Below are 24,214 nucleotides of genomic sequence, written 5' to 3' on the forward strand. Positions count from 1 at the left end.
AAAATACTCTTTTGCACTGGGGTCTGCCCCAGCACTGTGAAGGTTAATTGCCTTTTTACATCTAGGGATTCAAGAAAAGCAATTTTATTTTACCTGATTCTGCACTCCTGCAAGCTCCTCTATGTTGCAAGATTGGCCCCTGCAGCCTCCTTTTCCCTATATTCTCATGTTCAGATACTCCAGACATCATGAAGAATAGTGCAGGGTCCATAGCCCTGCACTAGACTTGAGGACACCGAGGAATAGTCCACCCCTGGAGCATAGGGTAACAGTCAGTTGGAAGAGCAGTGGATTTGTTAAGCAAAACTGTTTATCTCATCCCCCAGACCTAAATAAGCATTTAAAAAGGCTGTGAAAGCAAAACATTTTTTTAACTTAATGTATTCCCTGCATTAAGGCAAAAAAAGTCCCAGTAATTGTATTGCTGCCTCATCTCTCCAAATACTTACCTGAGTCCTGTAGTGATCCAGTGCTTTGTCTGGATATAGTAGTGCTATTTCTCTCTCCTCACCCTTACATTGGCTGCTGCTGCTGTCAATCAAATCCTGTCAGGAGGTAGTGGAGGGTGAGGCTGAGCCATGCTTTGTGTATCTATGGACACACACAGTTCTGCTTGGCAGGGAGTCCGCAGGTCTGCCACCATGGGAAGCTGCTTCCTGTGGTGGCTCACAGAGAGTAGGAGGAGCCTAAAGGGCTGGCAGGTGATCCCAGAAGAGCAGGTAAGTATAACATGTTTATCATTTTAATAAGAACATGTGCAATGAAGCATTATATTTCAAAGACATCAGCTTTAAAAAACCATTGTAGCTTATTTTATCACCTTATTAAAAATTATTATAGACTAATAAATAGTATGCCTAAAAATATTCAGTCTGTGGGACGTGTCAAGTTTTCAAAGTGATATGAACAAGGTTGTGTGATTATCTTCAGTGCAGAGAAAAAGAGGGATGAACACATGTAAAGAAAATCATATCTTTTAAAATGTAGGATATGGATAGCATTACCTAAAAAAAAAAATAGCATTTGTTATTATTTATCATATAATGTTCCTAATTAATCTGTATATAATGTTAAATATAAGCAAAAAGACGCTTTCTTCTTTCTTTTATTCTTCATGTCAAAATGTAACCTTGCTGAGAGAACTGGCTGCCAGGTCCCTCAAAGAACAATGTACCGTGTTCCTTATTCTCTATGAGAAGAAAAGCAAATAATTCAGCTTTCTCATGCAGAGTGCTGCTGCTGTCAATACATGTTAGCAGGAAAAGTGTCCTTCTTCAAGATACTGCTGCAGCATAGAAAATCCTATTCAACAGCCTCATGGTAGAGCAATCCCTGCTTGCTACAATGATTTGAAATTATAAAACTTAATTTAAAAGACAATATAAATGATTCCCTTTAGATCTGAATAATACAACAATTGGCTGGACAACACACAATATGTATGCTAAGAACACTTCAATTTCTTTACATACACCTGTCACAAACCTGGCCAATTCAAACTGCCCAGCTTTGTTTTGCATGTAATGAAAACAGGCATAAGCAGATGAAACCTACAAAGAAATTGACATGGTAAAATGTTCAATATGTTCATCGATAAAGGCAGATGCATCTAAAGGCAAATCTTGACTTAGATTAGACCCACCTATAACAACCTCCTTTTTGGTCATTGAGGTTTTCCATAACATGAAAAGGTTAGTAAGGAGGTCTTTTGTGTTTTATAGCATGCATTTGCTCACCACCTACATAGTTTAATGCAGGCCATAGACGGGCCGTTTATCAGCCGAATTTTCGGCCAATAAACAAAAAATCGGTCCGCCCCATTGCTGATGCTGCCACCAATGGATTTTCCAGCATGACCAATAAAAATAAATGAGAAGATCCTCGAAAAATGACCAACGGGCTGGCCCCGCTAACGGCGTGAATATCGGCCGATTTCTCATGCGGATGAAAATTCGGCTGATAAATGACCCGTCTATGGCCTGCATAAATCCAGAGCACTACGTCAATTTTCTCTGCTGTCTTGTTCCTCTGCTATCTGCATGAGTCACTTCTGACAAGTTTTCCTGGACCAAGAGGTAAAAAAGTGGGAGAGGGAGCTCCAGCACACACCCTGTGACTGACAGCCTCAGCTATGTTCATGTATGCTGTGTGTTTGTGTGTGTCCCTTCCTTCCAATCAGCTTTTCAGCTCTCCGCCCCCTACTTCCTGAAAGCTCAGACAAGGTGAATAAATTCTGAACTTTGAATGGCTGTAGAAGAAAGGGCTTAATTTATTTAGGAGAATGTGTATCATCTCTGTATATCATCGGAGACTAGTCACTGGAGATGGATTATAACACCTGTCAGTTTTTAGTGTTGTTTGTGCCCCTGTTAGGGAGATTCACCCTCTTTATTTGTCATGTTTACCGTTATCACTGAAAGTGAAAGTAAAAGACAATCCCAAATGTTGGGTTCACACCAGAACAGTAATAGGGGGGACACTAGTTCTCGTGATTCCCTGAGTTTGTTAAGTTTTCCACTCTTGCTGTTTTGGCTATGAGACAGGAAGAAACGAGAAATCTCCCCTATGGGACACGGGGCAAAAAACACCTAAATGGGAGTATAACCCTCTCTTACTCTCTGTAAAATGAAATAAGAATTTTTTTTGATGTAACATAGTAACATAGGATTTTCCACTCCCTGTAACTGGGTGACAACACTGTTAGTTCTGCAGTAAGATCATTGTCACCCTGTGAATAAGCTAGTTTTAGATGGACTTTAAATAAACAACAAACAAATTAAAGTCTGAGCCTGAAAAAAAAACACAATTGCCAAAGCAGTTTTTTTCTTTTGCGAAAAAAGTTTTAAGGTCCATTCACACCATACATTACATTAATGCACATACATCTGCAGCATTTGCAACACAGCTCACTTCAATGCATGCTATGGGTACTGTGGTAAGCTGGACTTTAGGGGCATTGGTAGCTACTATATGTGTTAAAGTCTTATTCTGAATAAACAGTAATGCAATGCATATTTTATTGTGTAAAACAAGTGTCTTACCACTCTTTGCCACAACATACCAATGTTATATGGCCCCTAAACAATATGCAAAAAATCTTGTTAGAACCTCTTACCACTGTAAAAGTTTGTCAACCCCTTTGCTGGGGAGCTTGGTCTTTAAACATGGAGAAAGCGCTAAATAAAGGCCTATGCAATATATAAGGAATCCTAAGCTCCTTTGAACTATCAATCTATATATACAGTGTGTATATATATTATACACAGTGGGGAAAATAATTATTTGATCCCCTGCAGATTTTGTAAGTTTGCTCACTTAGAAAGAAATGAATGGTCTAGAATTTTTATCATAGGTGTATTTTAAAGAGACAGAGACAGAATATCAACCAAAAATCCAGAATAAACACATGATACAAATGTTATAAATTGAGTTGCAGTTCAGTGTGTAAAATAAGTGTTTGATCCCCTACCAACCAACAATAATTTTGGCTCCCACAGGATGGCTATGTGTTCATGTGGTACACAGATTAGTCCTGTCAATTTATGAAGGTGCTCCAAATGACAACTCGTTATGTGTATAAAAGACACCTGTCCACAGAATGTTTTTCTTAGGCACCACCATGGGCAAAACCAAAGAGCTTTCAAAGGACATCAGGGGCAAGATTGTAGTTCTGCACAAGGCTGGAATGGGCTACAAGACCATTAGCAAGAAGCTTGGTGAGAAGGAGACAACTGCTGGAGCGATTATTCGCAAATGGAACAAATACAAAATAACCATCAATCGCCCTTGGTCTGGAGCTCCATGCAAGATTTCGCCTCATGGGGTAAGGGTGATCATAAGAAAAGTGAGGTATGAGCCCAGAACTACACGGGAGGAGTTTGTTTGGTGATTGTGGTGCCAAATTCTTTGAGATCATTCACAAACCATTGGTAACACAATAAGTCCCAATGGATTGAAATCCTGCAGCGCCCACAAGGTTGCCCTCCTCAAGAAGGCCCATCTGAAGTTTTCTAATGAGCATCTAAATGATTCAGAGGATTGGGAGAAAGTGCTGTGAGACCAAAATTGAGCTCTTTGGCCTTAACTCGACTCCCGTGTTTGGAGGAAGAAAAATGCTGACTATGACCCTAAGAACACCATCCCTACTGTCAAGCACAGAAGTGGAAACATTATGTTTTGGGGCTATTTTTCTCCTAAAGGTACAGGCCATCTTTGCTGCATTGAGGGGCCAATGGATAGGGCCATGTATTGTAAAATCTTGGATGAGAACCTTCTTCTCTCAGCCAGATGGGTCGAGGATGGGTCTTCCAGCATGACAATGACTCAAAACATACCACCAGGGCAACAAAGGAGTGACTCAAGAAAAAGCACATTAAGGTTGTGGAGTTGCCTATCCAGTCTCCAGACCTTAATCCTATAGAAAATGTATGGAGCGAGCTGAAACTTTGAGTTGCCAAGCAACAGCCAAGAATCCTTAAGGATTTAGAGAAGATCTGTAAAGAAGAGTGGACCAAAAACCCTTCTGAGATGTGTGCAAACCTGTTAACCAACTACAAGAAACGTCTTACCTCTCTGCTTACCAGCAAGGGTTTCTCCACCAAGTACTAAGTCATGTTTTGCTTGGGGATCAAATACTTATTTTAGTCACTGAACTGCAACTCAATTTATAACATTTGTATCATTTGTTTTTTCTGGATTTTGGGTTGATATTTTGTCTCTATCATTTAAAATACACCTATGATAAAAATTATAGACCCTTCATTTCTTTGTAAGTGGGCAAACACATAAATTAAAAAGTACTGGTTTGACTTGAACAAGATAAACAGTGGGGAAAATAATTATATGATCCATTGCAAATTTTGTAAGAACAGAACTAGTTTCTAGGAGTAGAAACTGCATTTATTTTTTTACATACTCCCCTGCTACTTGTATACACTTATCCCAGCATTTAACCAATGCCTGGAAAGCTTTGGCATAGAAAGTTTTGTCAGTATGCCAGAATCATCCTAGGACAGCCTGCTTCACTTCATCATCAGTGCTGAAATGCTGACCTCCAAGGAAGTGCAATTTCACTAGAATCAGGTGTTCCATGCACTGAATGTTCACAGGAATGACTGCTGTGGGCTGGGAACCACCATGGCTGGGATCGTCAATGACGGATGTACGGCCATCTCTGAAACACTTACATCATTCAAATATCTTATAGCAACTGAGCATCTCATCACCATACTGTCTTTGAAATCTTCTGTAGTTATCTGTGGGCTTTACTATTTCATTCACAAGAATCTTCATCACCACACACTATTCCATGCACACACTAACACTGTTGTCTGGCATCCTAATTACCAGTCTCTGGACTGGTCTGTGACATGTGCGCCGCCTATCAGTAATAGGAGACACTTGCCACTTACTACTGCCACACTAGCATCCATTTTTATACCTGTAAAATTAAAAGTCCTGGTTTGACTTGAACGCCCTTTGTACAAGTCTGAGCGCTACTCAGTTTTTTGTCACAGGCAGGTGAACATTTCTAGCACACAAACAGCATACAGGAGAGCCTCTTGCTGACATACTCCCCTGCTGTAATAAATGACAGGGGTCAACTCTAGAGCACCCCTGCTGCCAGAGAAGTCTACTGTCTCTCACACTTAAGGATTTATTTTTGTTCTTGCTAGCAGCAGGGGTAAACAGTGGTGAGGAGATGGGAGTAAGCTGCCAACCACGCTAGTTAGCAATGGGGCCACAGATTATAATTCTGGGGGATGTAACATATGATTTTAGGACATGGTTATGTTTCTTCATTAATGAAGGCAGACATTAAGATCATATAAGAATTAACAAATACAACTTGTTAATTCATATGTAGACAATCTCTGCTATGGATCACATTAGCATGACACACAAAAAATGCATCCATTCCATTGAGGAAATGAAAGAAAAAAAAATAATTATGAAGGAAAGCAAGCATGACTTGCTTTGTGCACATGCTACACTACATGGCAATTTTCATCTAACCAGACTTTCTCCTACTTTGCTTGAAAGAACAAGAGGGCATTTTTTTCTATAGCTAAAGGTGTACGTAATGTGATCTCAGATTTATATATGTCTGCTGCTCCCTCTCTTATTGCTGATCAGACAGGGCATGGCTTTCAGCTTTTTCCATTGCCCTTAATAGGAGAAAAGTTTTGATAACAGGCATATGTGCAAGAGCCTCTGAACTAAATGAAATGCTGTTTCATTCTCTTGATATCTATCCAATTACTGTCACTGCCTTCTCTAGATGTCTACCTGGCCATTAGACCTGTTAACTCTGAATCCCAAATTGCAGTTTGTCTAAGGCTTAGACTGAACGTACAGCAGATGCATTAAGCAACCATCCCAAAGGGATTGAATTTTTATATTTTACCACGCACTGCTAGTTCTTAAAAATACAACTTTTATTACCTAATAGATACACATAAAAGACAGGTAGGAAGAATGCTACTGCAACTAATAATATTACCAATACTTTTATAGTGGTACAGTGGTACAAACATTTAAGTGTAAGCCCTGTCTGAGTGCCTCTGCAAGCCCATATAACACAACAAGAAGTATACATAGGATAAACCTGATCATATATGTTACAATTTGATTGTACAATCTCCTATCTACAGATGACTACAGTATAAAGTGCTAGGATCTGCCTGATTGGGTCTAGATTTATTATATTGATTTGGTAGGCCTTCAGATTTAACCTTTAGGCAAATATAAACAATATTAACAACTCAATACACACTTTCATACACACATAACATAACCAGAACAGAACTCTTTTGGCAATTACTGGTTTTCGTTTTCCTATTTCATGGCAAATGTTTTTCTTTAATTCACATAATAAACCATCAGCAAGAACAAAATTATATATGCGATGACAGTACAACTCACAATTACTGATATGTTGACAGGCACAGATGCATACAGCTGACATTCAACATGAACATCAGCTCTACAGAAAAACGTGAAAATGATAGGAACCTAATCAGTAAACAGGAAGTGATCTAATAGCGCATTGCTTTTGCCCAAAGAAAATCTTAAAACAATTTGCAAACACATTATCATAGTCTTTTTTTTAGTAATAACAGGTTAAATTATATGTAAACTCCATCACTAACATCTCATAAGCTTTAACATGTTAATGTGATTTCAAAAGCTATTTTCAATAAGATGCAGCTTTTATTAAAATAATAGGTGTTGGTTCTGCAATTAAGGTTCTTGTTCAGACACTGTCGGCTATATTTTGACAGGGCTCTGTCTTCCAATTGTGCTCCTGTTTTTTCACCCTATCACTTAGTCTTTTGATGAAGAAAGCAAGTAGCCATTTAAAATCCCTTAAACTGGCATGTTCTACTGTTGTCAACGTCAGGATGTTAGGCCTGAGAAATGCCATGCAGCATTACTGAGTTGCAGGTAGACAGAAAATACTTGAAAGAGGCTACATCACTGGGATGAAAGATCAGCAGCACTGAGACTAAAAATGTATTTACTGTTTTTTTCATTTTGAATAGAGGAATGGAGGGTAATAACCTCTGTCAGATTATTTTTCCTCATCTGTGTCTCATTGTGAAGATTTACCTTCACTTCCTGTTCCATAGTCAATCAGGAAGAGAGAGAAAATCCCTGCAAATTAAAGGAATTTCTTGGTGACCCCCATGTCACCAGAACTAGTACCCCCAATGGAATATTTCCCCTCTATTACTTTTCTGAGGACAACCCAAAATATTGGGATTTTCTTTATTTTTAAGGCACTGTTGAGTACTGATGGGCAACACTGCTGGGCACTGATGGGCGGCACTGTGGGCAGCACTGATGAGCACTTTTGGGGCTGCATTGATAATCAGGGCACTGATTATCAGTGCAGATGTCTCCTTTGACAGTTGCCGGTTATGGGCAGTACTTTCTTCACGCCGTGACAGTGCTGCCGGTAACCAGAAAGTGTATTTACATGGTGGTCAGCTGTGATTGAATACAGCTGATCACATGGTAAAAGGCTGCTGTGATTGGCCTTTTACCATGTCATGTGATCAAACACAAATAGCGCTGGTGCATATTGCTAGGGGCACGTGGGGGATGTGTTCTGGGAGGACGTCATATGACACCCTCCCAGAACTGGACAACCATGCTGTAGCCGTAATTTGGCTATAGCATGGTAAGAAAGTGGTTATGGAAGAAATCCAGGAAAATTTTAATTTTCCCATGCAGTGGGACTGTGCCCATAATGCATGGGTTAAATGCTTGTTTTTGTCTAGGGGCACTGAAAGTAAAGATATCTGCCGATCCTCTGAGCACAAGACTGGTCCCTGCCACTCCTGCCCCCCTGCATGCTAGAGGTCTTGTGAATGGGTTGTTCCTGACATCATCATGCCCATAGACCAGCTCTGGATGTAAGGACAGCAGTAAAAGTCCAGTGCTGGACGTGGGGGAGTGCAGATTTCCAGGGGATTGGAGGACAGGGTAAGTACAGCTTATCCCTAAGCCCCTATACAAAACAAGTACTTAACCCATGCAGTGCGGGTACAGCCCACTGCATGGCAAAATAAAAATTTTCACTAGAGTTCTGCTTTAAAGTATAACTATTATTGCTGTCTGTTCCCCCCGTTAAAGAGATTCACCCTCTCTATTTGTCCTGATTACCATTATAATTGAGAGTGGATGGAAAAGAAAATTAGAAATTTTGAGTTGTCCCCAGAATGTTCCAATGGTGACACTAATTCTGGTGAGCTGGGGGTCCCCAAGGAATTCCCTTAATTTGCAGGCATCTCCTCCCACATCCTGTTTGGCTATGGGACACAGATGGAGAAAAAAATCTGACAAGGGTTATAACCTTCCCATGCTCTATCCAAAATGAAAAAAAAAACAGTTTTCCCTATAGTTCTACTTTAAGATCTAAAGAAATAATGTTGTTGGCCCTGAAATGTGTTGGGTGTTTTTATGACTTATTCACCAACAATTAAAATGATGTTGGACTCTTCCATCCAGTTTTGGTCTGCTGCTCATTTCTGTATTTCCTTCATTTATAATTCTGAGCAGTTATTGCTATCCATTATCCATTACATTGTGCTCTGCTATGCATACCATGGCTCACCCTATTCAATAAACTTATGTCTCCTCATGTAATCATCAAAGCCCCCACAGTGGGGCCTACTGATGCTTTTTAAGCGAGTACCTTGGTGTAGGTTAGAAATCTTTCTGAGGCTAATAGCCAGAATAAAAGAATGGGAATGGTTTCCAAGGGGGATTTTCAACAATTGTTATGGGGATGAGCAAAAATGGTTTTTTACTTTGCATAAATCTCAGAGAATTTAGACATTTTAGTGAAAGTATCACAGTCGATAGCAAAGCAAAGTTAAGATGGATTTGGGTGTTTTTTAGGAGTCCTCCTAAATGTTACTGAGGCTGTTTTTTCTATTTTTTTATGTTTTACCTATCTTTGAAAACATTTTTCTCAAAAATATTTCATTAAATACATCAGTTGCACCTAGAAAGTAATACAGTAACAGCCTAACAAACCATGTCATGGAGAGAAAGGAGTTTTGACAACTACTGGGACATGGGAGCCTATGGGTGACATCACCACTCCCAGGCATTTCCAGCCATTGTCGAGCACTCTCTCTTTTCCCCTGCTGCAGCTGCTGGCTGACCCAGGGGATCATGCGACCAGACTGGACCAGGCTGAGAATAGGTAAGTACATTCATCTTTTTTACACAGGTTATTCAGCATAGATGTTAGGAAAGGAGAGGGCACATTTTAAAGACTATTAAGGTCAAGGCTGGAATTCTACTTTAAACTTTCTATGCGCTTAACTTGACATAAATATATATGTCTTATTTGCAAGAAGAAAAACAGGTGCCCCTAATTTCTGCATATCTTTATTAAATTTGAACATTTTGTAGCCAGGAATATATATATAAGGACATGATACAGTATTTGTGTCTCAAAATTCATTATCTTTTTGAGAATCAGTTGGCTCACATATTTGTTAGTCTTTTTCTGTATGTTGTAGCTAGAGATGAGCGAATCGAAGTATCCGAAGTGGAATTCGAGTCGAATATCGGAAAAATTTCGATTCGTGCCGAATCCGAAAAATAGCCTAATTCGGACGCGCGAATCGAAATTTTTCAGAAAATGGCGGCTGACATGTGCGGCGACGGAGCGGGGATGTCTGGGAAGGCGCGCAGACAAGGCGCGCTGACCCATAATGCATTCCTCAACTACATGTGATCGCATCAGCCAATCAGCAGCCAGCCAGCCAGCACTGTGTAATGGTCGAGCTATAAATAGCGGCCATTTTGGAATTCTTCATTTGCCTGCAGTTATTGAACAGAGGCAGACCGCTCTGTACTAGGGACAGAGACAGAGTTAGGGCCACAGAAACGATAATTGGGGACAGAGAAAAGTTACTTAGGGACAGAGAACCATTACTCAGGGACACAGACTTGTTAATGAGGGCCACAGAATCGTTATTTAGGGACAAAGAAACGCTAGTTAGGGCCACAGAATTCATAATCAGGGACAGACAGAATTGTTACTCAGTGCCAGAGAATTGTTACTTAGGGCCACAGAAACGTTATTAGGGCCACAGAATTTTTACTCAGGGACAGACAGAATTGTTACTGAGTGCCAGAGAATTGTTACTCAGGGACAGACAGAATTGTTACGGAGTGCCAGAGAATTGTTACTCTGGGCCACAGAAACTTTACTTAGGGCCACAGAATTTTTACTCAGGGACAGACAGAATTGTTACTGAGTGCCAGAGAATTGTTACTCAGGGACAGACAGAATTGTTACGGAGTGCCAGAGAATTGTTACTCAGGGCCACAGAAACTTTACTTAGGGCCACAGAATTTTTACTCAGGGACAGACAGAATTGTTACTGAGTGCCAGAGAATTGTTACTCAGGGACAGACAGAATTGTTACTGAGTGCCAGAGAATTGTTACTTAGGGCCACAGAAACTTTACTTAGGGCCACAGAATTGTTACTCGCACAGACACAGAATTGTTACTCGCACAGACACAGAACTGTTACTGAGGGCCACAGAAACTTTACTTAGGGCCACAGAATTGTTACTCGCACAGACACAGAATTGTTACTCAGGGCCACAGAACTGTTACTTAGGGACAAAGAAACGCTAGTTAGGGCCACAGAATTCATACTCAGAGACAGACAGAATTGTTACGGAGTGCCAGAGAATTGTTACTCAGGGCCACAGAAACTTTACTTAGGGCCACAGAATTTTTACTCAGGGACAGACAGAATTGTTACTGAGTGCCAGAGAATTGTTACTCAGGGACAGACAGAATTGTTACTGAGTGCCAGAGAATTGTTACTTAGGGCCACAGAAACTTTAATTAGGGCCACAGAATTTTTACTCAGGGACAGACAGAATTGTTACTGAGTGCCAGAGAATTGTTACTCAGGGACAGACAGAATTGTTACGGAGTGCCAGAGAATTGTTACTCAGGGCCACAGAAACTTTACTTAGGGCCACAGAATTTTTACTCAGGGACAGACAGAATTGTTACTGAGTGCCAGAGAATTGTTACTCAAGGCCACAGAAACTTTACTTAGGGCCACAGAATTTTTACTCAGGGACAGACAGAATTGTTACTAAGTGCCAGAGAATTGTTACTCAGGGACAGACAGAATTGTTACTGAGTGCCAGATAATTGTTACTCAGGGCCCCAGAAACTTTACTTAGGGCCACAGAATTTTTACTCAGGGACAGACAGAATTGTTACTGAGTGCCAGAGAATTGTTACTCGGACAGACAGAATTGTTACTGAGTGCCAGAGAATTGTTACTTAGGGCCACAGAAACTTTACTTAGGGCCACAGAATTGTTACTCGCACAGACACAGAATTGTTACTCGCACAGACACAGAATTGTTACTGAAGGCCACAGAACTGTTACTTAGGGCCACAGAATTGTTACTCGCACAGACACAGAATTGTTACTCGCACAGACACAGAACTGTTACTGAGGGCCACAGAACTGTTACTTAGGGCCACAGAATTGTTGCTCGCACAGACACAGAATTGTTACTCAGGGCCACAGAACTGTTACTTAGGGACAAAGAAACGCTAGTTAGGGCCACAGAATTCATACTCAGGGACAGACAGAATTGTTACGGAGTGCCAGAGAATTGTTACTCAGGGCCACAGAAACTTTACTTAGGGCCACAGAATTTTTACTCAGGGACAGACAGAATTGTTACTGAGTGCCAGAGAATTGTTACTCAGGGACAGACAGAATTGTTACGGAGTGCCAGAGAATTGTTACTCAGGGCCACAGAAACTTTACTTAGGGCCACAGAATTTTTACTCAGGGACAGACAGAATTGTTACTGAGTGCCAGAGAATTGTTACTCAGGGACAGACAGAATTGTTACTGAGTGCCAGAGAATTGTTACTTAGGGCCACAGAAACTTTACTTAGGGCCACAGAATTGTTACTCGCACAGACACAGAATTGTTACTCGCACAGACACAGAACTGTTACTGAGGGCCACAGAAACTTTACTTAGGGCCACAGAATTGTTACTCGCACAGACACAGAATTGTTACTCGCACAGACACAGAACTGTTACTGAGGGCCACAGAACTGTTACTTAGGGCCACAGAATTGTTACTCGCACAGACACAGAATTGTTACTCAGGGCCACAGAACTGTTACTTAGGGACAAAGAAACGCTAGTTAGGGCCACAGAATTCATACTCAGGGACAGACAGAATTGTTACGGAGTGCCAGAGAATTGTTACTCAGGGCCACAGAAACTTTACTTAGGGCCACAGAATTTTTACTCAGGGACAGACAGAATTGTTACTGAGTGCCAGAGAATTGTTACTCAGGGACAGACAGAATTGTTACGGAGTGCCAGAGAATTGTTACTCAGGGACAGACAGAATTGTTACTGAGTGCCAGAGAATTGTTACTTAGGGCCACAGAAACTTTAATTAGGGCAACAGAATTTTTACTCAGGGACAGACAGAATTGTTACTGAGTGCCAGAGAATTGTTACTCAGGGACAGACAGAATTGTTACGGAGTGCCAGAGAATTGTTACTCAGGGCCACAGAAACTTTACTTAGGGCCACAGAATTTTTACTCAGGGACAGACAGAATTGTTACTGAGTGCCAGAGAATTGTTACTCAGGGACAGACAGAATTGTTACGGAGTGCCAGAGAATTGTTACTCACGGCCACAGAAACTTTACTTAGGGCCACAGAATTTTTACTCAGGGACAGACAGAATTGTTACTGAGTGCCAGAGAATTGTTACTCAGGGACAGACAGAATTGTTACTGAGTGCCAGATAATTGTTACTTAGGGCCACAGAAACGTTATTAGGGCCACAGAATTGTTACTCAGGGACAGACAGAATTGTTACTGAGTGCCAGAGAATTGTTACTTAGGGCCACAGAAACTTTAGTTAGGGCCACAGAATTGTTACTCAGGGACAGACACAGAATTGTTACTGAGGGCCACAGAACTGTTACTTAGGGCCACAGAATTGTTACTCGCACAGACACAGAATTGTTACTGAGGACCACAGAACTGTTACTTAGGGCCACAGAATTGTTACTCGCACAGACACAGAATTGCTACACAGGGACACAGAACTGTTACTGAGGGCCACAGAACCGTTACTTAGGGCCACAGAATTGTTACTCGCACAGACACAGAATTGTTACTCGCTCAGACACAGAATTGTTACTCGCACAGACACAGAATTGTTACTGAGGGCCACAGAACTGTTACTTGGGGCCACAGAAACGTTAATCAGGGACACAGAATTGTTACTGAGGGCCACAGAACTGTTACTTAGGGCCACAGAATTGTTACTCGCACAGACACAGAATTGTTACTCAGGGACACAGAATTGTTACTCAGGGACACATAATCGTTTAATTAAAGAGTATGTCAGACAACATGCAGAGGAGTGGCAGAGGAGGCAATGTTTTAGGAGCGAGCAGATGTGGCAGCAGAGGAAGGGGTCGAGGCAGCACTATTCGCAGCCAGAGGCCAGTGCTCCCGGTGTCATCCAGCGGTCGTGTCTCCACCGACAACCCTGCCGTCATCGATTGGTTGGCTCGGTCGTCTTCCTCTTCCCAGGTCACCTCTGACACCTACAGCCAACGGTCGGTGGGTACGTCAGACACAACCGTTAGTTGGCATGGCCCGGGACCAAGCCCACTGAAATCACGTGTCCTCTACCTGCCCCTGTCCTTTGGTGTTCCCTCACCAAGCGAAGTATCGCATGCTGTGGGCTCAGCCCCACTGTACAGTGAGGAAGAGCTAACAGAGGGCGGTCAGGAACGGGGGGAGACATCCGCCTTTTCAGCAGCTAGGCGAAGAAGTAGTGGCGAGGAGAGTGGCCCGGTAGCCGGTCTAGAGACAGGTCTGTCTCCTGACCCAGACGCAGCCGAGGGGGCTAGTAGTGAGGCGGAGACCCTACTTGATGATGAGGAGGTTGATCGCACTTGGCAGCCTCGTCGTCATCAGGCAATTTCTTCCGCATCATCAGGAGAAGAGGGTGGCAGCTTGGCAGTGAGCGAAACAGTCGGTGGGTTGCCCAGGAGACAGCAGCAGGGTCGCAGCAGTGTCAGTGGAAGCAGTGTCAGTGGAGCCAAACGGCCACGGAGTAGAGCACCAGCTCCACTGCAGCCTACCACCACGGCCAGTAGTGGTGCCGGTGTGCACGGAGGAAGCAGCAGTCAGCCAGTGAGGAGTATCGGGGGCAAAGTTTCCTACTCGGCGGTGTGGCAATTTTTCGTCAAGCCGCCCGAGGAAGTAAACGTAGCCGTATGTCGACTATGTGGCCAGAAAGTCAAGCGTGGCCAGGGGGCCCATGTTGGGACTATTTGGGCCATGTTGGGACAATGGGAGACCTCCCATTGCTGCTGTCTCCATCGCCACACTCTGCCATGTGCCACTTTCAGGTCTCCTCACACACTGCTGGTGTGTTGAATTTTTTGACATAGGGTGCTGGCAGATTACGGGCCTCCCATAGCTGCTGCCAGGCCCCTAATCTGCCATAGGCCCCTATATACCGCCTCCTCATGCTGCTGCCAAGTCCAGAGTCTGTCATGGGTCCCTGTACGGCCTCCCATTGCTGCTGTCTCCATCGCCACACTCTGCCATGTGCCACTTTCAGGTCTCCTCACACACTGCTGGTGTGTTCAATTTTTTGACATAGGGTGCTGGCAGATTACGGGCCTCCCATAGCTGCTGCCAGGCCCCTAATCTGCCATAGGCCCCTATATACCGCCTCCTCATGCTGCTGCCAAGTCCAGAGTCTGTCATGGGTCCCTGTACGGCCTCCCATTGCTGCTGTCTCCATCGCCACACTCTGCCATGTGCCACTTTCAGGTCTCCTCACACACTGCTGGTGTGTTGAATTTTTTGACATAGGGTGCTGGCAGATTACGGGCCTCCCATAGCTGCTGCCAGGCCCCTAATCTGCCATGGGCCCCTATATACCGCCTCCTCATGCTGCTGCCAGGTCCACAGTGTCTCATGCCATGTGCCACTTTCAGGTCTCCTCACACTGCTGGTGTGTTGAATTTTTTGACATAGGGTGCTGGCAGATTACGGGCCTCCCATAGCTGCTGCCAGGCCCCTAATCTGCCATAGGCCCCTATATACCGCCTCCTCATGCTGCTGCCAAGTCCAGAGTCTGTCATGGGTCCCTGTACGGCCTCCCATTGCTGCTGTCTCCATCGCCACACTCTGCCATGTGCCACTTTCAGGTCTCCTCACACACTGCTGGTGTGTTGAATTTTTTGACATAGGGTGCTGGCAGATTACGGGCCTCCCATAGCTGCTGCCAGGCCCCTAATCTGCCATGGGCCCCTATATACCGCCTCCTCATGCTGCTGCCAGGTCCACAGTGTCTCATGCCATGTGCCACTTTCAGGTCTCCTCACACTGCTGGTGTGTTGAATTTTTTGACATAGGGTGCTGGCAGATTATGGGCCTCCTATAGCTGCTGCCAGGCCCCTAATCTGCCATAGGCCCCTATATACCGCCTCCTCATGCTGCTGCCAGGTCCAGAGTCTGTCATGGGTCCCAGTACGGCCTCCCATTGCTGCTGTCTCCATCGCCACACTCTGCCATGTGCCACTTTCAGGTCTCCTCACACACTGCTGGTGTGTTGAATTTTTTGACATAGGGTGCTGGCAGATTACGGGCCTCCCATAGCTGCTGCCAGGCCCCTAATCTGCCATGGGCCCCTATATACCGCCTCCTCATGCTGCTGCCAGGTCCACAGTGTCTCATGCCATGTGCCACTTTCAGGTCTCCTCACACTGCTGGTGTGTTGAATTTTTTGACATAGGGTGCTGGCAGATTATGGGCATCCTATAGCTGCTGCCAGGCCCCTAATCTGCCATAGGCCCCTATATACCGCCTCCTCATGCTGCTGCCAAGTCCAGAGTCTGTCATGGGTCCCTGTACGGCCTCCCATTGCTGCTGTCTCCATCGCCACACTCTGCCATGTGCCACTTTCAGGTCTCCTCACACACTGCTGGTGTGTTGAATTTTTTGACATAGGGTGCTGGCAGATTACGGGCCTCCCATAGCTGCTGCCAGGCCCCTAATCTGCCATGGGCCCCTATATACCGCCTCCTCATGCTGCTGCCAGGTCCAGAGTCTGTCATGGGTCCCTGTACGGCCTCCCATTGCTGCTGTCTCCATCGCCACACTCTGCCATGTGCCACTTTCAGGTCTCCTCACACTGCTGGTGTGTTGAATTTTTTGACATAGGGTGCTGGCAGATTACGGGCCTCCCAAAGCTGCTGCCAGGCCCCTAATCTGCCATGGGCCCCTATACCACCTCCTCATGCTGCTGCCAAGTCCAGAGTCTCTCATGGGTCCCTGTACGGCCTCCCATTGCTGCTATCTCCATCGCCACACTCTGCCATGTGCCACTTTCAGGTCTCCTCACACACTGCTGGTGTGTTCAATTTTTTGACATAGGGTGCTGGCAGATTACGGGCCTCCCATAGCTGCTGCCAGGCCCCTAATCTGCCATAGGCCCCTATATACCGCCTCCTCATGCTGCTGCCAAGTCCAGAGTCTGTCATGGGTCCCTGTACGGCCTCCCATTGCTGCTGTCTCCATCGCCACACTCTGCCATGTGCCACTTTCAGGTCTCCTCACACACTGCTGGTGTGTAGAATTTTTTGACATAGGGTGTTGGCAGATTACGGGCCTCCCATTGCTGCTGCCAGGCCCCTAATCTGCCATGGGCCCCTATATACCGCCTCCTCATGCTGCTGCCAGGTCCAGAGTCTCTCATGGGTCCCTGTACGGCCTCCCATTGCTGCTGCCTCCATCGCCACACTCTGCCATGTGCCACTTTCAGGTCTCCTCACACACTGCTGATGTGTAGAATTTTTTGACATAGGGTGCTGGCAGATTACGGGCCTCCTATAGCTGCTGCCAGGCCCCTAATCTGCCATGGGCCCCTATATACCGCCTCCTCATGCTGCTGCCAGGTCCAGAGTCTCTCATGGGTCCCTGTACGGCCTCCCATTGCTGCTGTCTCCATCGCCACAGTCTGCCATGTGCCACTTTCAGGTCTCCTCACACACTGCTGGTGTGTTGAATTTTTTGACATAGGGTGCTGGCAGATTACGGGCCTCCCATAGCTGCTGCCAGGCCCCTAATCTGCCATGGGCCCCTATATACCGCCTCCTCATGCTGCTGCCAGGTCCAGAGTCTCTCATGGGTCCCTGTACGGCCTCCCATTGCTGCTGTCTCCATCGCCACACTCTGCCATGTGCCACTTTCAGGTCTCCTCACACACTGCTGGTGTGTTGAATTTTTTGACATAGGGTGCTGGCAGATTACGGGCCTCCCATAGCTGCTGCCAGGCCCCTAATCTGCCATGGGCCCCTATATACCGCCTCCTCATGCTGCTGCCAAGTCCAGAGTCTGTCATGGGTCCCTGTACGGCCTCCCATTGCTGCTGTCTCCATCGCCACACTCTGCCATGTGCCACTTTCAGGTCTCCTCACACACTGCTGGTGTGTTGAATTTTTTGACATAGGGTGCTGGCAGATTACGGGCCTCCCATAGCTGCTGCCAGGCCCCTAATCTGCCATGGGCCCCTATATACCGCCTCCTCATGCTGCTGCCAGGTCCAGAGTCTCTCATGGGTCCCTGTATGGCCTCCCATTGCTGCTGTCTCCATCGCCACACTCTGCCATGTGCCACTTTCAGGTCTCCTCACACACTGCTGGTGTGTTGAATTTTTTGACATAGGGTGCTGGCAGATTACGGGCCTCCCATAGCTGCTGCCAGGCCCCTAATCTGCCATGGGCCCCTATATACCGCCTCCTCATGCTGCTGCCAGGTCCAGAGTCTGTCATGGGTCCCTGTACGGCCTCCCATTGCTGCTGTCTCCATCGCCACACTCTGCCATGTGCCACTTTCAGGTCTCCTCACACTGCTGGTGTGTTGAATTTTTTGACATAGGGTGCTGGCAGATTACGGGCCTCCCAAAGCTGCTGCCAGGCCCCTAATCTGCCATGGGCCCCTATACCACCTCCTCATGCTGCTGCCAAGTCCAGAGTCTCTCATGGGTCCCTGTACGGCCTCCCATTGCTGCTGTCTCCATCGCCACACTCTGCCATGTGCCACTTTCAGGTCTCCTCACACACTGCTGATGTGTTAAATTTTTTGACATAGGGTGCTGGCAGATTACGGGCCTCCCATAGCTGCTGCCAGGCCCCTAATCTGCCATAGGCCCCTATATACCGCCTCCTCATGCTGCTGCCAGGTCCAGGCGAACGTAGTCACACAGGGGAGGAACTTCTCAGTGTAATGAACAGAGAAATCGACAGATGGCTGTCTCCGCGCAAACTGAAAATCGGAACCATGTTGACCGACAACGGAAAGAACATGGTGTCTGCTCTGTGTCAAGTAAGGTTGTGCCATGCGCCATGCATGGCTCACGTGTTCAATCTGGTTGTCAAGCGGTTCCTAAAATCCACCATCCCACTGCAAGACATCCTTAAAATGTCACGTAAACTTTGCATGCATTTCAGCCATTCCTACACCGCAAAGCACACCCTCCTTGAGCTGCAGCGGCAGAACGGAATTGCACAGCATCGCCTGATCTGCGACGTTGCAACAAGGTGGAATTCAACCCTACACATGTTAGACCGCCTTTACGAACAGCGAAAGGCCATCACCGATTTCCTGATGTTACAAGCGGATAAAGGTACTCCCTGTGTAACTTAGATGTCAGCCATTGGCAGCTCATGCGTGACACCTGCGCTTGCTCAGGCCCTTTGAGGAGGCCACGCTATTCGTGAGTCGGCAGGACTATGGGATGAACGACGTCATTCCTCTGTTGCACGTCCTGGAACAAATGCTGTTAACAATGGCTGGTCAGGGTGCGGTAGACGTGGCGCACAGATCTCAACGCCACATGACCCCTGTGGGGGCAGGACAGGAAGAAGAGGAGGAGGTAGAGGAGGACATTTGTGCTCAGGAATTATTGAGTGAAATGGGTGGTTTTTCCACTCAGCGGACAGGAGTGGAGGAGCAGGAGCATCTGGTAGAGGAGGAGGAGGAGGAGACAGAGGACCCAGACGCACCGTGGCAGTATGCTGTGGAGATGGAGGCAGGGAGTTTCTCGCATTCCTTGGCACAAATGGCCCATAGCATGCTCGCTTGCTTGCGTAGCGACAGCCGAATAATAACCATCAGACAGGGGGATGACTTTTGGCTGTCCACCTTGTTGGACCCTCGCTACCGTTCAAAAATGGTGGCCGTTTTCACACCTGCTGAGAGGGAGGCCAAAATAACGTACTATAAAAACCACCTATGTAGTCAGCTGGTCTCTGCCTGTCTGCGCCAACGTCCATCCTCAGACACTGTGGGCCCTGTGCGCTCGCGTTCCGCTGCCATGGCAGCAGGGGAGGGGTGGGGTGGTAGGAGCAGTGGCAGCTCCACCAGCAGCGGCTGCCTCAGTCTGCAGTCAATGATGAGTAGCTTTCTTCACCAGCGCAGTGAGGAAACTACTAACCAGCCGCAGCAGCAGCAGCATCAGGTGGACCTGGAGCAGGACCTCAAACAACAGGCTTAGGCCTACTTGAACAGCACCCTGCCAACCGAGGTAGACAATCCCCTTGACTACTGGGCAACGAAACTTGACCTTTGGCCCCAACTAGCTGAATTTGCCCTTGAAAGGCTGTCATGCCCGGCCAGTAGCGTGGCATCGGAGCGCGTGTTTAGTGCGGCAGGAGGTATTGCAACTCCGCGGAGGACACGACTGTCCACCCAAAGTGTGGAGAGACTGACGTTTGTGAAAATGAATCAGGCGTGGATTAGTCTGGATTTCAAACCACCAGTTCCTGACACAACTGACTAAATCCGCCATGAATCATGCCTCAAACATGTGCCACTTTCAGGTTTCCTCACACACTGCTGGTGTGTTCCATTTATTGTCATAGGGTGCTGGCAGATTACGGGCCTCCCATAGCTGCTGCCAGGCCCCTAATCTGCCATGGGCCCCTATATACCGCCTCCTCATGCTGCTGCCAGGTCCAGAGTCTCTCATGGGTCCCTGTACGGCCTCCCATTGCTGCTGTCTCCATCGCCACACTCTGCCATGTGCCACTTTCAGGTCTCCTCACACACTGCTGGTGTGTTGAATTTTTTGACATAGGGTGCTGGCAGATTACGGGCCTCCTATAGCTGCTGCCAGGCCCCTAATCTGCCATAGGCCCCTATATACCGCCTCCTCATGCTGCTGCCAGGTCCAGAGTCTGTCATGGGTCCCTGTACGGCCTCCCATTGCTGCTGTCTCCATCGCCACACTCTGCCATGTGCCACTTTCAGGTCTCCTCACACTGCTGGTGTGTAGAATTTTTTGACATAGGGTGCTGGCAGATTACGGGCCTCCCATAGCTGCTGCCAGGCCCCTAATCTGCCATGGGCCCCTATATACCGCCTCCTCATGCTGCTGCCAGGTCCAGAGTCTCTCATGGGTCCCTGTACGGCCTCCCATTGCTGCTGTCTCCATCGCCACACTCTGCCATGTGCCACTTTCAGGTCTCCTCACACACTGCTGGTGTGTAGAATTTTTTGACATAGGGTGCTGGCAGATTACGGGCCTCCCATAGCTGCTGCCAGGCCCCTAATCTGCCATAGGCCCCTATATACCGCCTCCTCATGCTGCTGCCAGGTCCAGAGTGTGTCATGGGTCCCTGTACGGCCTCCCATTGCTGCTGTCTCCATCGCCACACTCTGCCATGTGCCACTTTCAGGTCTCCTCACACACTGCTGGTGTGTAGAATTTTTTGACATAGGGTGCCGGCAGATTACGGGCCTCCCATAGCTGCTGCCAGGCCCCTAATCTGCCATGGGCCCCTATATACCGCCTCCTCATGCTGCTGCCAGGTCCACAGTGTCTCATGCCATGTGCCACTTTCAGGTCTCCTCACACTGCTGGTGTGTTGAATTTTTTGACATAGGGTGCTGGCAGATTATGGGCCTCCTATAGCTGCTGCCAGGCCCCTAATCTGCCATAGGCCCCTATATACCGCCTCCTCATGCTGCTGCCAGGTCCAGAGTCTCTCATGGGTCCCTGTACGGCCTCCCATTGCTGCTGTCTCCATCGCCACACTCTGCCATGTGCCACTTTCAGGTCTCCTCACACTGCTGGTGTGTAGAATTTTTTGACATAGGGTGCTGGCAGATTACGGGCCTCCTATAGCTGCTGCCAGGCCCCTAATCTGCCATAGGCCCCTATATACTGCCTCCTCATGCTGCTGCCAGGTCCAGAGTCTCTCATGGGTCCCTGTACGGCCTCCCATTGCTGCTGTCTCCATCGCCACACTCTGCCATGTGCCACTTTCAGGTCTCCTCACACTGCTGGTGTGTAGAATTTTTTGACATAGGGTGCTGGCAGATTACGGGCCTCCTATAGCTGCTGCCAGGCCCCTAATCTGCCATAGGCCCCTATATACCGCCTCCTCATGCTGCTGCCAGGTCCAGAGTCTGTCATGGGTCCCTGTACGGCCTCCCATTGCTGCTGTCTCCATCGCCACACTCTGCCATGTGCCACTTTCAGGTCTCCTCACACACTGCTGGTGTGTAGAATTTTTTGACATAGGGTGTTGGCAGATTACGGGCCTCCCATTGCTGCTGCCAGGCCCCTAATCTGCCATGGGCCCCTATATACCGCCTCCTCATGCTGCTGCCAGGTCCAGAGTCTCTCATGGGTCCCTGTACGGCCTCCCATTGCTGCTGTCTCCATCGCCACACTCTGCCATGTGCCACTTTCAGGTCTCCTCACACACTGCTGGTGTGTAGAATTTTTTGACATAGGGTGCTGGCAGATTACGGGCCTCCTATAGCTGATGCCAGGCCCCTAATCTGCCATAGGCCCCTATATACCGCCTCCTCATGCTGCTGCCAGGTCCAGAGTGTGTCATGGGTCCCTGTACGGCCTCCCATTGCTGCTGTCTCCATCGCCACACTCTGCCATGTGTCACTTTCAGGTCTCCTCACACTGCTGGTGTGTAGAATTTTTTGACATAGGGTGCTGGCAGATTACGGGCCTCCCATAGCTGCTGCCAGGCCCCTAATCTGCCATGGGCCCCTATATACCGCCTCCTCATGCTGCTGCCAGGTCCAGAGTCTGTCATGGGTCCCTGTACGGCCTCCCATTGCTGCTGTCTCCATCGCCACACTCTGCCATGTGCCACTTTCAGGTCTCCTCACACTGCTGGTGGTTTCCATTTTTGTCATAGGGTGCTGTATGGCCTCCCATTGCTGCTGCCTCCACCGCCACACTGTGGCTCCACACTCTGGTTTTGGCCCCGTGACTGCCCAAATGAGTGAAGTGTGCGGTGATTCTAAGATCGACGGCACTCATCTGCATGTCATACTGACTGACAGTATTATTTCTCTTCCCCAGCAGACTCCAAGGGCATTTAAATTAAAGGTACAGTGTTCTGCACTAATATTAAGTCTCTCTGAAGCCTAGAAACACCCTTTTTTAAGTTAAATTCACAGCGAATATATTCGACTCGAATCGAAATTTTTCCACGAATTCGCTGAATCAGTCGAATCGAATTTTTGAATACTTCGCTCATCTCTAGTTGTAGCATTCCACAAAAAATGTAAAAAAATGTCTGTGGTTGTAAGTAGCTGTTTTTCCTATTCAGAAATACCTTTAACTAGTCATTACTTTGGGGTTGGTGAAATATGCATTTAGGGGTTGGTTTACTAAAGGCAAATAGGCTATTCACATTGCAAGGAAATTTTCCCTAGGTTTAGTGAGTGAGATGAAACTCTATTGACTTCCACCCTCTAATCATGTGCAAACAAAAATATAATATTTTTTCCTTGCATGTGATTGGGTATTCTTTGCAAAATTAATTTTCACTGCATTCAATAAGCTAAGGAAACATTCTTTTTCAAAGGAAAGAGTCTATTTAATTTGGTAAATCAATCTCTTAGCACCATTATAAGAAATACACAGAACAGGAAACTTGGAATATATTTAAGCTGCTGTGTTTGATTTCTGTGATCAAAACACTGCAAAATGGTTTGTCATGCTGCTATAGATTCCAGATTCCTCCCATAAAATGTGTGTTCTGCTATATATTCCAGACTCCTGCCACTGAAACATATTTTATACAAGGAAATAACAGTAATCCCAGAATAACCCTTATCAAGTAAGGTACGTGCCACAGGTAGTATACATAGAAAATAAATATTTACCTAAGACAACCGTATTGAAAGATACAATTTCTTTGTCCTTCCCATCATTGTAAAATGCCAAGTGCCATATCCCAACGTCTAAATACTGGACAAACACAGCCTCGTTTTGTACCAAAGTCTGGATGCTCCGGCGTTCTCTTGGGGCTTCAACAACGCTCCACTTCTCCTTGCCATCCAAGCGCTCCATGAAGTCATACTGTAAGCAAAAACAATAATTAAGGCTGTTTTTTTAAAACTGGGTAATACAATCAAAAACAAAATAATTATGCATCTATGGCAATGTATCCTAAATCACGCCCCATGTAGTGCATGTTTTAAAAAGTAATCTTACACATGCATAGATGAAATAATTAGTGCCTCATTAAAGCTATTTGTTTAGCTCTAAATCCATGAATCACAAGCTAACGGTGGGAGCACTAGTTTGTGAGAGAC

The 24,214-nt window shown here is 46.3% G+C and overlaps 1 protein-coding gene across 9 annotated transcripts in view; it reads right to left on the bottom strand.

The window, feature by feature from the left end:
* The window catches only part of TENM2 (teneurin transmembrane protein 2), a 1,359,942-nt gene that overhangs the window by 353,700 nt on the left and 982,028 nt on the right, over positions 1-24,214 (bottom strand). For all 9 annotated transcript variants that reach the window (XM_089656707.1, XM_089656704.1, XM_089656705.1 and 6 more), the window contains one exon: positions 23,783-23,978. In XM_089656707.1, coding sequence (XP_089512833.1) covers positions 23,783-23,978 — 196 coding nt within the window. The remainder of the gene's footprint in view (positions 1-23,782; positions 23,979-24,214) is intronic.

Source organism: Staurois parvus, unplaced genomic scaffold (genome assembly GCF_062004578.1).
Source record: "Staurois parvus isolate SC_StPar_1 unplaced genomic scaffold, SC_StPar_1.0 ptg000930l, whole genome shotgun sequence".
Lineage (NCBI taxonomy): Eukaryota > Metazoa > Chordata > Amphibia > Anura > Ranidae > Staurois > Staurois parvus.